The following is a 13,746-nucleotide window of genomic DNA, read 5'->3' as shown; positions in this document are numbered from 1 at the left end:
TTCTACAAAAGATGTTTACTCATTAAAATGAGCTGAGTTCTCAAATGAGGTAGCTACACTGAGGCAACCCTCTAGAATATATGTATATACGTAAACCTGTCTGATGAAACTTACCAGTGCAACTCATGACACAATCTGCACACTACGGGCCTACTCCAGTATAGCTACACCAGCAGATAAAATCCTCAGCACAGAGGCCTAGGATGCACAGTCAAACCAAAGCTGTTACTAGAGCTGCATAAACACAAAGGAGCCAGTCTCAGGAAGGCAAAAGAACTATACAGCCTCAATGGCCTAATCCTGCAGCTCCTGCACAGAGGTAACTCCTGGTGGCGTCAATGATAATTGCGTGCAGGATCCAGCCCACAATCTGTGGTGACTTCCATGCAAAGAATCTCAAGTTCTTGAGGAGGTCTGGTTCAGTCTTCATAGCAGAGTAACACACTTGACCAACAGCAGCATTGCCTCATGGGAAGCATTCCAGCATAACAGCAGCAGTGGCCCTGAAGAGGCCCTTTACCCCCAGGGTACGTCCAGACTACCTGCCGTATTGGGGAGCAGCAATCAATTTATCGGGGATCGATATATCGTGTCTAGACGAGACATGGTATATTGATCCCCCAACGCACTCCCTGTCGACTCCGAAACTCCACCAGCACAAGCGCGGTAGCGGAGTCAATGGGGGAGCCGCAGCCATCGATCCAACGCCGTGAGGACGGGAGGTAAGTTGGAATAAGATACGCAACTTCAGCTACTGGAATACCGTAGCTGAAGTCGACGTATCTTACACCGACACTCCCCCCCCAGTGTAGACCAGGCCCCAGTTAACCAAGCTAAACCAATATGGATGGAGGGGTGTTTGTCTTAAAAGCAATAAAGGGGGCATTATGGTAATCAACTCAGCAGTATACCAGATCCAGAACCACTCTAAAGCCTCTTCAGTCACAAAACAAAGACTCCTGACAACAGCTGCATCTTTTAAGTAGCGGGAAGCAAGGGGACAGATATCACAAGAAGCCATTAAGTACACTCTCTTGGGAAGGAATTGTCTTTTTTTGTGTGTTTGTATAGTGCTTATTAACATGGGGTCCTGATCCATGAATTGTGGGTCCTTAAAATAACTAAGGAAGATGAGTGTATGAAAGGCCACGAAGGAAAATAACTAGCCTAAATCCCTATCTCTAAAAGCAGATTTAATATCTGCACTGGAGTCAAGCCTAGAGGCCCCAGTCAAGGATTATGGCCCCATTACGCTAGGCACAACACATGCATGTAACAAAGAGACAGACCCTGCTCCAGAACTTTCAATATAAGCTTAATATATTATCTTTTTTAGAAGCAACTCTAAAGATTAGAAAAGAAGCAGATAATTCTAATGAGCAGAATTATTCAACCCATGTCACATGCAACAAGGAGAAGACAGAGTCCTCCGGTAATGCTGCTGTTGTGGAAGGAGTTAAAAATCTCTTTTAAATGGGAACAATTACTTTTCTGTTTGTAACTGTTACAGCTTACTCAAAGCAATAGGCTCTAGTCAAGACGCCTCCAAAGCACTATTTATACTTTGATCTTGTTTTAAGAAAAGTTAATTACACTAAGGTTTCCAAATTTATTCCCTCCCAAGCTTGATTTTAGGAGAAAAACAGTCCTATGATTACAGCACTGGACTTAGACTCAACCAGTTGAGTCTCAGTTTCCAGTTCTGCCACAGACTTTTTGCGCAACCATGAGCAAATAACGAACCTCTTTTGCCCATCTGTAAAATGGGGACAATACTACTTCCTTTCTCCCACTGTTTATCTGTCTTGTCTAACTAGCGCTTGCCAGCTCTTCAGGGCAGGCTCTTGTTTCTCTGTACAATGACTAGCACAATGAAAGCATGATCTAAATTGGTCTTTATTTCTATTCCAGTAGAGCCTAAACTTGTTTTCAGATTCTGCTGTGCACGCCAACTGTTAGGAGGACCCCAAGACATCATCACGTTTCTGTAGCACTCCTTGACTTTACACAAAATATACAGAACAGAACTAGAACTAGTAATTTTATTCAGGAAATGGTGGCAGAAAACTGAAAAGCTGGTCTTGGCTCCTGATGAATCCTAAAGTAAGACTATCTACATAAAGAGTGAGACTACTGGGCCTGAAATTGGATTGTATCATCCACTAAAAAGCAATGTTGCTTCCTCACTGAGAACCATTATAAGTACTTAAAGATGAGAGCTAAATATTTCTCCAAGATGCGAAATAAACTCCTTGGCATTGCTTTGGACAGGTTGCAAGACAGCTTAAAGCAACATTAGTTTTCAATCATTCTGCCATGCCCCCATTCACGCATTATACGTTTTGACCTACTAATGTACAAATGCCATTTAAACAGTGAATCAATTATTGTAAAGAACACAGTTGGAATCCATTTTGACAGAGGGCAATAAAAACTGATCAAACATCCAAAAGCAGCAGTTCTTCCCTCCCCTTACCCTCAGAATAAGAGGGAGTAGCAAGCACCCTAGTTAATTACTTCCATGGTAATGTGTTTCTAGTTGCCTACTAGATTACGTACAGCTGTCCCACATTTAAGCATCTCGGCTTATGAGAGTCCAAATATAGGATGAAGCCTCAAAATGACAGCCATTAAATTAATGGTATGAAAATCATGCAGGATCTTTTTTAAAGGAATAATTTCTGCAGATTTTGTTTCATTGTTCAGCTTCTCCAATTAAAAATGACAAATGCAAGACAGACACCAGACTTGTGCAGGCCAAAGAATTACACACCTGCAAACAAGAACCTAGCTAGTCATTTAACACTACATGCAGCACCAAGATACCTTAGCTCCAGCCTAATGGGAATAAGTGAGAGCTGGAGTTTCCCTGGTTACTAGCCACCACTCTATTTTTTCCCAGGGCAGAAGTTATTTGAATGATTCAATCCCAACACCACTGGAAATGTTTACTGGGCAACCACCATAACTGAGATATTAGCAGGAAACAAAAGTGATTCTAAAAAAACCACAGACACATTCAAAGGGGCACTTCTCTACTTCAGCTTTCTGCTTTTTTCTTCTCCTTAGGGCAAAGAGGGAAAATGCCCTGGTCAAACCAAAAGAGCTAAGGAATCTCCTGAGGAGTCAAGAAATGAAGCAGATCCTCAAATTTGAGGCATTTCCCCATTTATTTTAGGGGAAGGTGCCACAGCAGCAACCGCAGATGGAACTATGACTATGCTGCTGCCTAGAGATTCTCTTTCGAGTTTCCCACTGCTATTGCTTTGAGGAGGGAGGCAGAGACAAGGCTGTATCTGCCTCTCCCATGTCAGCAAGACCCCACCTCCAAGCAGTTTCCTGAGAATGTGACCAAAAATCCCATTAGGGCTGGAGCCCACCGCTCTAAGCAGAGAGATGGAGAGGCCATTTCTGCCCCTGTCCCCATCCTAAGGAGGGAACGCAGCAATCCCGCTCAGACACATCAGGCCCCTGGCGGGTGGAGATGCTGAAGATGAAGCCGGGGGTGGGGGGCGGAGAGAACCGCAGACGCAGGAGCCCCACCCCCGAGCCCAGCGCCTGAAGGGCCCCCCCCCGCTAACCAGGCCCAGGAAGGAAACACCGAAGCCCTTTCCCTAGGAAGGGTCATATGGCTGCAAGGGAGGGCGAGCAGGGGAAGCCTACGGCTACTGCAGCCCCTCCCCCAGTCACCCCCTCCCCTGAATACGCAGGCCCAGAAACTGCTCCCTAGGGAAATCCCATGGACGGGGGCCCCTGGGTGCCGTGGCTGCCCCCCCCCAAGGTGCTGGCCCTGGGGGGCGTTGGCTCTGCCCTGAGAGGCGAGGCCCGTGGCTGCTGGGGGGCTCCCCTCACACCCCCTCCCCTCAGGGCGCCTGCCCCACAGCCCAGCCGGCGGGCGGGGGGGGGGTGCCCGTGGCGGTCCCACCCCAGGGGAGCCTCGCCCCACTCAGGCCGAGGGCGGGGCCCTCTCCCCGGGGGTCCCCATGGCTACTGAGGCTGCAGCCCCAGCACCCCGCCTCCCCCACCCGCCATTTTGTATCGGGGGCGGGGAGGGCACAAGCCACCTACCATCTTCCCCGCCGCTGCCTCAGCCGCACGGCGACTTCTAACAGCCCACTCCTCAGCCTAACTTGCCTCCTTGCCAGGACCGCCCCTCAGCCCGGATCCGCACGCTCCCATTGGGTGGTTCTGGCCAAGGCTGCAGGCCTATTGGCCACCGGACCTGTCCCTCAAAGCAGCCAAGAAAATAGCCATTTAGGTTGAGGCAGGAAATACCCGCCCTGGCCCCTAAGACTCGCGGGAGGAAGAGGAAAGGACCCGGATGTGGGGCCGGCCGCGCTACTTCATGGGAGCTGTAGTCCCAGTAACGAACACTTGGCTTCCCACTTCCCACGAAGGAGGCCATTGGCTGCTGCCAGGATCAATACAGTAATAATTTATGGTTCGTTCTTAATAAACAAGTATTTAATAATAATGAATAATATATATGCAATACATGTTAATCAATTATTAATAAGTATCAATATTCAAGTCATAATTAGTCAATTATATGTTACTAATTATAATGAATTAACCTATCAGTAATGGCTTATAACCACCACCATTTGATCAAACAGCCATAGATTCCAAATAGTAAACATTAATAACCGATACTTCATAATCAAAATCACTAAAATTAAGTCACTGATTATCAAGCACTCATAATTAAGAACTCAATTAATTAATAAAGCTCTGATCTTGCAAGCTGCTGTGCCTGGGCAAACCCCTGTATCCACAAAGTGTCCGATTAAGGGGTGCAAAGGTCTGCCTGGGTGAAGCAGCTTGCAACATTGGGGCAAAAGTCTAGAATATTTAATCTTTTATAATGAGTCAGAAATTAATTATCTCTGAATAATCTGAGTTATTCGGATAACACCCAAAATGTGTTGGGCACATTGCAATACAGACATGTAATAAGACAGGTCCCTGCACCAACGACCTTGCAGTCTGAACAGAGAAAGGATTAACAAAAGACACAAGGTACATCAGAGGGAGGGATATACAACAGTTCAGTGCTGCTTGATCCGATTGTCAGATCTGACTCTAAGTCAAGACTGTTAAGGTCAATAATCAGTATTAAATCAGTAATCAAAAATAAGCTATTTCATAGGTGTTCTCCACTCCCTGTAGCAATTACAGATGACAGGATCATCTGGTCAATCTCCAGTGCTAAATTCCTGGTGGCCTGGTGTACATATGTTGCCACTAACAATGCCATTGAGGGAAGTGATTCACCATCACTACCTTCCATGTGGGCCAAGGGGACATCTTCATACCATTCCACAGGAACTGGTGCCATTACCTGGGGGAACCCACATTTGACAAATGAGGAAGCATCCTGCAAAGGGGCTAACATGAAAAACACCAACGCAAACAGCATTTTCAGGTTAATTTTGAAAATAAGAAGCAATGAACTGAGACAAAGACCTCCTGAGAACCTGTCCCATATCCTAGGAGTTGCCACAGCAAAGGTCAATTTAAGATACGATAGCTAAACTCCTAAAAAGCAGCTCGACATCAGATGAAAAACAGAATATGAAAAACAGATGCTGCTACCCCACTCATATAAAACTTTGGCTTAGGCTAACTGGGACATTAGACTGAACACTGGGGAAAGTTCCTAAGGATGAGTATTCGATTAGGCTGTGAGAAATTACTCCTGAAAGAGTGCAAGCTTCCTAAACAGAGGCATTTAAAACTAGGACTTGCCAAATCCCAGGCAAATAAACTGTGGGAAACAATCCTGCATTGGCCACTGATCTGATAGTGTTAGTATCTTCCACCTCTAATTTCTCCATATTCCATGCAAAAGATCCATTAAAAAAAAGAGACTGAAGATATGTTATAAAAACATTGTTGTCTCTTACTAATGCCTTTTTCCATCCTTTCTCTGGCTGAGTTGGCAGGCGTTTTGCTCGACTTCTTTCAATTGGACTTTGCTTTCTGCATATAGAATCATAGAATACCAGGGTTGGAAGGGACCTCAGGTCAATATTACATGGGTTATAAACACAGCTGGAATTACGCTCTGTAGGAGTCCCTTCATTTCAAGGAAGCGCACCAGGGCCTTTTAAGATAGGCACTGTGGTGTTTGCACACTGTCCTGAGATCAAGGAGCTGCTGAGTTCTGATTCCAGCTGTGGTCTTAGGTAAGTGACTTTTCAGCAGTGCTGCAGACCTGAATCTCCCATTAAATGGAAGCTGTGGTTGCTCAGCCCTTTCTTAAATTCAGCCTGTGCCTTAGTTTCCTCTTCTGACAAATAGGGAGAATGATCTCTCTCTGCCACTAGGGGTTGTGAGGCTTAAATAATTAGCACACTACTTTGAGATCCTTGCATAAAAATATTAGTATTGGGCCCTAGCAGGCATTTTTGCACATCACAAGACTCCAAAAAATCATGTACAGTTGGCAGTCTTTGCTTAAGAGTCCCAAGTCATTCTCAATCATCCAGCTTCCTTCATCCTGTTTCTCTTTCATTATTAAAGTATGCTTGAAATGCAATAAACAGAGGCTGTGCTATCAGGGGAAAGGGAAAGCAACATAATCCTTCTATTTATAAGTTGTACTCTGCCTACATGCCTCTGGAGCACAACCTTTAACAAAATGGTATGTTGTGCTCCTTGAACAAGTACCAAATGAACAAGGTCCCTCCCCACAAAAAACTCACTCGCTCCAGCCAGCCATCTCAGTAGTTACACAATTGATATGGTACCAACCATTGTACTAGCTAGTAATCCTCTCAGGGATCATGCCAAACTGATTGTTTATCATAGGCAGAGGAGCTGTCAGATGTTTGGGGTGTTGAATTATTAGTTCTGTTCTTAGGTTCCCCTACAGCTGATTCCCAAGCACAACTGACCACCTTCCTCCTATTGGATCCCATTTTTCAAATTGAGGGCTCTGGAAATGACCATGACTAGTGCTCCTGGAGACTTCTACATATGATTCCTCCAGCTACTAGGGAGTCTCGGTAAGGAAGTTATGTTGTTGAACTTCTTCTGGAAGATGACATGCGTGAGAGCTGTGTCAGACAGGCCCCAACTCCTTGCCCCACATGCTGTCCCAAAGAGGTTCAGGCTCCTCTCCACTTTCAAGTATCAAGGCCAACATTTTTAACGGTCATCTTGAAAGGTTTATAAAATCAGCTCAAGAGGTCTCATGCTCAGTCCCTGATGAGTAAGGAACCTATAATGGGCACTTCGTGGCTCCAGGCCTTCCTGTATTGATTGTTAATCTGGCTAAATTCACTTTGTGGTACAAAATCTCAAATCTCTGGAATTTCCTGAATATCATGAACATGAATCTCACCTTTACTGCTGCATTAGTGGTAGTTTTTGCATCTAATTTCCCCTCAAGTAAGCCATGCATACTTGTCACACTGCATTAAACTTGGAGAGGGAAATTAAAACTTGTCAGCTTTACAGTCTGTCTTATGCTTGCATCTGCAACAGCTTAGAGGAATGTTTACATAGCTTTTTAAAAATCAAAAATTGTTTTAATTAAGATACCATGGGGACATTTCTATTCAATGTCAATTTTTTTTAAATTGAACAAAACCTGCATTTTGATCCACGTACTTAGAGAATCCTGAAAATAGACTGTAGATTCTGTTCTTAAAAGCTTTCACAGCCTCACACTCAGTGTGAAATTTACCCCAGTACAGAAGGTCTTTGCAAAGCCTATTCTCCAAGGAGTGTTAAACTGAGGGACTAAGTGGAAAACTTAGGCAATGCAGAGGGGCCTTGCATGGACTCTGGGGCACAGATGTGAATTTCACCCCCACACAGCAGCAGACTAAGCCAAAGTGTGCTAAGTGAGGTGTTGGGGCGCTTTTCAGGTGCCATTAAGAAGCTGAGCATTGGAATCTTTACCCAATGACAAAAGGAATTCTTGCTAACAGAGCAATAGGAAAACAAAACCAACATGTACTGCTGCTGTAGTTTATAACAGGACTGCAGCTTCACCACTAGGTTCAGATCCTGCAATTAAGCCTACGCAAGTAGATTCTGTGGCCTCCTGGACTTTCTACAACGGAACTCTTCGTGGGCACATATTCCTTTGCAAGATTTGGCCCGAAACTGACAGAAAAAAGAACCCTACCCCATGCTTGCTTTAGGCTCCAGTCATGCAAGGTGCTCATTTTCTTCAAACGGCTCTGAGGGCACTCAGCACATTGCATGATAGGGTCCTTAGTGAGTAACACAGGCAGGGTGGAGTGGAGTCAACAGCATACCATTCGCTGGGTACACTGGGGAGTAGTCACAGACCTTGTCTTGTGGTTAATGCTAATTGCACATCCACAGATTGAAAACTCATCCCTTAAGGCTTCTAGAGCAAGAAGAAATCATGCCTGCTACTCCCACAAGAAAAAAAAGAGAAAAAAGATTTTTCCCCCCCATAGCTTTGCATTAACAAACTTAATGCAGGACGCTTGATATGTTTTTTTTTTATTATTTTGTAATTACGCCTCATGGATGCACAGTTTTTACCTTAGAACTACTCCCACCAGTTGTAATAATTTTGCCATTAGAAATAATTAGCCATCAAGTGAAGCCAGTGGAAAAGAAAAGCAGCATCCTACATCTGTCAAAGTAGCACTCAATAATTCTTCACCATACGTTATAACATGATGAGAATAGCAGTCGCCCATGCGTGTTACACAGAGAAGAAGGCTGGTTCACTCTAAAGGTCTAAGCTGTGGATGATTATTCAGGCTTGACTGAAACATTTCATGCTCAACAGATCCTGCAGCTACAACACTCAGTGGCTCAGCGATTTCCTGCCTTTCAGCATGCGTCGGAGGATCACCTCGATCCCACTGGGAGTTCTAATACGCTTGATCCAGCCATGGGTCCGCTTGCGCTTGAGGTTCTTTGGCTGATATTCATTCCCGCGTGCCTTGGTGCGTATTTGTTGAAGGCTCCATGGCGACAGGTGTCTAGGGATGCTTTGGAAGATGCCTGTAGATCTGAAGGACAGGCTGGTGCTTGGAGGCTGCCCCAAAGCATCCGAGAGGATGGAAATTGCCCTGGGCTGCGAGGGAGAGGCTGGAACGTGCTGCAGCAGGAAGAATCTTGGTAGAGTGAAAAAACAACAGAAAGAGGTTAACAGGAAGTAAGACAATGACCTACAGAGTTTGGAATCTAAGCACCATGTGTAAAACACAGTATGGTGGGCTGTTTGGAACTTCATTCTAAAAATGCAATTTTGGAGGTATAACGGGTTAAATAAGGGCCTCTGATAATTCATTCGAGCCAAACATAGTGAAGAGAGATGCTGGCCCTGCTTCGGCAACAGTTTTGCCAAGGGTACCACACTCTCCTGCCCCCCACTGCGGCCATCCATCTCTCTCTTGGCTCTGCCAATGCAGTGACAAACAGCACCCCTCTGATCAGATAGTCATCACTGCTTCTGACCTCCCATCCTCCCCATCTGCAGCCAGCCCCCGCTTCCTCCCAGCCACGCTTACCCCCTCTCTCCTGCCCTCAGCTTCCACTCGCCCCATTTCCAGTCCCCCTTCTTCCACTCTGACCTCCCCCTCACCTCCTGTCCCCTCTCCTGAGTCCCCTTTTTTCTGGCCTGCCTCCCTCACCTCCTGTCCCTCACCCTATTTCCAGTCCCTTTCTCCTGCCCCCCCGCCTGTCCTGCTCCATTTCCAGTCCCTGTTCTCCTGCCCCCCCGCCTGTCCTGCCCCATTCCCAGTCCCAGTTCTCCTGCCCCCCCGCCTGTCCTGCCCCATTCCCAGTCCCAGTTCTCCTGCCCCCCCGCCTGTCCTGCCCCATTCCCAGTCCCAGTTCTCCTGCCCCCCCGCCTGTCCTGCCCCATTCCCAGTCCCAGTTCTCCTGCCCCCCCGCCTGTCCTGCCCCATTCCCAGTCCCTGTTCTCCTGCCCCCCCGCCTGTCCTGCCCCATTTCCAGTCCCTGTTCTCCTGCCCCCCCGCCTGTCCTGCCCCATTTCCAGCCCCTGTTCTCCTGCCCCCCCCGCCTGTCCTGCCCCATTTCCAGTCCCTGTTCTCCTGCCCCCCCGCCTGTCCTGCCCCATTTCCAGCCCCTGTTCTCCTGCCCCCCCGCCTGTCCTGCCCCATTTCCAGCCCCTGTTCTCCTGCCCCCCCGCCTGTCCTGCCCCATTTCCAGCCCCTGTTCTCCTGCCCCCCCGCCTGTCCTGCCCCATTTCCAGTCCCTTTCTCCTGCCCCCCCGCCTGTCCTGCCCCATTTCCAGTCCCTTTCTCCTGCCCCATTTCCAGTCCCTTTCTCCTGCCCCCCCCGCCTGTCCTGCCCCATTCCCAGTCCCTGTTCTCCTGCCCCCCCGCCTGTCCTGCCCCATTCCCAGTCCCTGTTCTCCTGCCCCCCCGCCTGTCCTGCCCCATTCCCAGTCCCTGTTCTCCTGCCCCCCCCCGTCCTGCCCCATTCCCAGTCCCCCTTTCTCAGTCTCGCTGCCCCCCGGGGAATGGGGGGGTCTCCGGCAGCCGCGCGATACCTGCCCCCGCGAGGCAGAGGCCAGAGGCGGCCCAGGCGGCCTGTGCACAAAGCCATCCTGAGCCCCAACAACGCCCGGGCCTATTGGCTCCGCGCCGGGCCTATCGCAACCCGCCGCCACGCGGGGCTGGGGCGCCGCAAGGGCCTCTGGGACCTATAGTTCTCGGGGTGACGCCAAGGCCGCAAGGGCTTGTGGGGTCTGTAGTTCTCCGTGCCAAGCCGAGGCGCTGTGGGGTGCGCTGAGCCCCAGGCCCTGGCCGGCTGGCCCGGTGTTCCCGCCCCTCCCCACACGGGCCGGGGGTCGCCATGGAAACGGGCCCCGCCCCCTGCCCTGAAAGAGGGTGGCCTGTGGGTTAAAGCCTAGGAGCCCGGACTCCTGGGTTCTATCCCAGCTATGGGGGGTGGGGTCTAGTGGTTAGAGTGGAGGGACTGGGAGCCTGGACTCCTGGGTTCTGTCCCAGCTATGGGGGGTGGGGTCTAGTGGTTAGAGTGGAGGGACTGGGAGCCTGGACTCCTGGGTTCTATCCCAGCGATGCGGGAGTGGGGTCTAGTGGTTAGAGTGGAGGGACTGGGAACCCGGACTCCTGAGTTCTGTCCCAGTTATGGGGGAGTGGGGTCTAGTGGTTAGAGTGGAGGGACTGGGAGCCCAGACTCCTGGGTTTTGTCCCACCTATGGGGAGGGAGTGGGGTTTAGTGGTTAGAGCGGAGGGCTGGGAGCCAGGACTCCTGGGCTCTTCCCCTGGCTGTGGGGTCTAGTGGGTTAGAGCAGAGGAGTCAGTACTCTTGGGTTCTCCCCGTAATAGTTCGAGATGCGGGAGGCTAGGAATTGCCACAAGCTCCGCGCAGGTACAAGAGGCTGTCCGCATAGAATGACTTGCAACACAGTGGCCTTAGTCTGGTTAAAGTGGGAGTTTCCTGGAGAGGGCAGGGACAACCACCTCAAAACATCTCTTCCGTTCCTGCCAAAGAATCCTGCGTGAAATTTCATTTGCACCTGGGGCACACGGCAACAGGAGAGGGCACAATCTTTTATGGAGCCAAAGGCCCAGTATGAACCAGTGGTGCAAGGTGCAGCTACAGAGATCCCAATCTGGCCTTTAAATGGTGCACTGAAGGCCAGATTTAACCCTGGTGCAACTCTCATTGGGTTCAGTGAGGTTGATCAGCTTACAGAAGTGCTGGATTTGGCCCTGTGTGGTGAAGTGAATTACTGCAATTTGCTGTTCACCTCTGGAGCCCTGAGTTTAGACCTGCCAGAAGTTTAAGTCATGAGATATCAATGGGCCTGATCCTTCTGCCTTCATTGATCTCAATATGAGGATGCTCAGAATCTCTGAAAAATCAGGCCAATGGTCTCACATAAACAAAGATGAAGGTTATTGTTAGTAAGTCACCTTTGAAAAGCCAGATCTCATTCAAAGTTGTTTATTGCATAGGGTGAAGGCAGTGAGTGACAACGAAGTGGCTGATGTTTTGTGTCTTATAACACAAGAATTTGGTGCCTGGAAAGGATCTAAATTAAGCATCAGCTAAGCAAAGCTTCTGTATGTGATGCCTTAACCACAGCGTGAGATGTTCCCCTCTACCCCACAAGGTAAGGAGCTCCTCATCTGTCATATTACGCACTGTGCAATAATAATATTTCATAGAATCCCTTATCCATGTATGATGCCTTCATGCAGTGGCACTGAAGGGTGAAATTTTTTTAAAAAGCCTATGGGAGTTAGGCACCCATCTCCCATTTAATTTCAATAGTGGTGGGGTGCCTGATGCACTTACACATCTTACCCAAAGCAGGTTGCAAACAATGAATTGAGCTTTCCAATCCCCGTTCCCTCCTGTCAGGTAGGTGTGTCTCCCTTTTTCAGACAGGGGGATTGAAGCACAGAGAGGAGATTTACCTAAGGCTGTGCAGAGCCAATGGCAGAGCTGAGAAAAGATGCCGTTCCCCTACTTTAACCCCTGGACCACACATGCACCTACAGCAAGGAATAGTAGAACTTAAGAGTCCTGACTCCCAGCCTTCTCTGTTCTAACTACTAGATACAACTGACTTTAAATAATAATTTGCATTTATATGATCCCTTCCGTTGTTCTTATCACATCTCTCTCTGTCCCTGTTCCTCATCCCTCAGAAATGGAGATAGAAGCACAGAACTGATGTTCATAAACAAGGAACTGTCCTGCAGTTCCCTGGCTGTCTGGCACCCTAATGTATCCAACGTCACCACAACACACAGGGCTGTGGGCTCTTTGCCATGATGGATTATTAAAAAACTCTTAATACATTTTCTGTCAAAATTATTTTGCTGGCAACAGTTCTGGGCTGTTTCTTTGCTTCTGTTAGCTCTAGGATTGAAGAACCAATTTGAGAGGCACAGGGCTGTGCAGTGGAAGTGACACAAAAGTGCACAGGCTTGGTGTTTGTTATGGCTGCAGGAGATGCTTTGCCCTTTTCCTCATTGCTAGGCCTCTTAGAGTTATCATTTAATTGTGCACTTACTATATATATGCCTGGAATAGTGCTTTCATTCCCTGATCCTGTTATTGAAATAACTGGAGCTGTCCAAAGAACAAAGAGAATTGGAGATGAATATTGTCTTGTACTTAGAGGAGGGAATGGGAATCAGGACTCTTGGATTCTATTCCTGCCTCCATTGCAGAGCTGCTCTATGATATTAGCTAAGTCACTTTAAAAAACCCAGCTCTGTGCCTGGAATGATACCACAACTTCCCCAGGGGAGTTAGGAGGTTGGATGTTTGTAAAGCAGCTGTTCTTGGGCCAGTTACTCTAGCCAACAGGTTTTCTGACTTGTGATTTCCCCAGATGAAACTATTTGGTGAATTATTGCAGGAATTAAAACTACAGCAGATTATCCAATGTAGGTACACTGTATGCTGATTTGGAGTATGTTGTATACACTGGTTTTTACTTTCACTTAGTAACTGCAATTTTTAGTAACAAAAAAGGGATTATTTGAAAGACTCCCCGTTTTCATGGCTCTTCCTTCAAGTTAATGGGAACCAGCAGCAGAGTTGTTAGAGCTCTCTCTCTCGCTGGACTTGATCCTGCACTATTCAGGTCAGTGGGGAAAGGATCAGGCCCTGTTCCAATTTAGCTCTGGCTGCCCAGGAAAGGGGGTAATTTAATAATAACATGGAGAGGTCAGAAAAATGACAATTTCAGAATTGCATCTACTTGCTTCACAAATCTATCTCCTGTGTGTAACA

General features: G+C 47.9%; 2 protein-coding genes across 4 annotated transcripts in view; both read right to left on the bottom strand.

The window, feature by feature from the left end:
• The window catches only part of DDA1 (DET1 and DDB1 associated 1), a 50,044-nt gene extending 45,792 nt beyond the window's left edge, over window positions 1–4,252 (bottom strand). Inside the window, exon 1 of one of the 3 annotated variants that reach the window (XM_050934111.1) lies at window positions 4,069–4,252. In XM_050934111.1, the coding sequence (XP_050790068.1) occupies window positions 4,069–4,071 (3 nt within the window). In that variant the 5' untranslated portion in view covers window positions 4,072–4,252. The remainder of the gene's footprint in view (window positions 1–4,068) is intronic. The other 2 variants (XM_050934112.1, XM_050934110.1) reach the window with 2 other exon arrangements.
• A 4,218-nt stretch (window positions 4,253–8,470) lies between these two features.
• MRPL34 (mitochondrial ribosomal protein L34) lies at window positions 8,471–10,604 on the bottom strand. Its single transcript, XM_050933689.1, has 2 exons — window positions 10,517–10,604; window positions 8,471–9,113 (listed from the first exon to the last, which is right to left on the bottom strand). Exons 1-2 carry the CDS (start codon window positions 10,570–10,572, stop codon window positions 8,801–8,803), a joined length of 369 nt encoding a protein of 122 aa, XP_050789646.1. The 5' UTR covers window positions 10,573–10,604; the 3' UTR covers window positions 8,471–8,800.
• Between the last annotated feature and the right edge of the window lie 3,142 nt (window positions 10,605–13,746).

This window comes from Gopherus flavomarginatus, chromosome 24 (genome assembly GCF_025201925.1).
Source record: "Gopherus flavomarginatus isolate rGopFla2 chromosome 24, rGopFla2.mat.asm, whole genome shotgun sequence".
Lineage (NCBI taxonomy): Eukaryota > Metazoa > Chordata > Testudines > Testudinidae > Gopherus > Gopherus flavomarginatus.
Note: the sequence above shows the minus strand (reverse complement) of the source record. Positions and strands in the feature narration are given on the sequence as shown.

What these genes read in the sequence shown, in the direction of transcription:
- MRPL34 (XM_050933689.1), bottom strand. Translation starts at nt 10,572, where the DNA reads ATGGCTTTGTGCACAGGCCGCCTGGGCCGCCTCTGGCCTCTGCCTCGC. An exon ending in CCTCTGCCTCGCGGGGGCAG is followed by an intron (nt 9,114 to 10,516) that starts GTATCGCGCGGC and finishes CACTCTACCAAG; the next exon opens with ATTCTTCCTGCTGCAGCACG.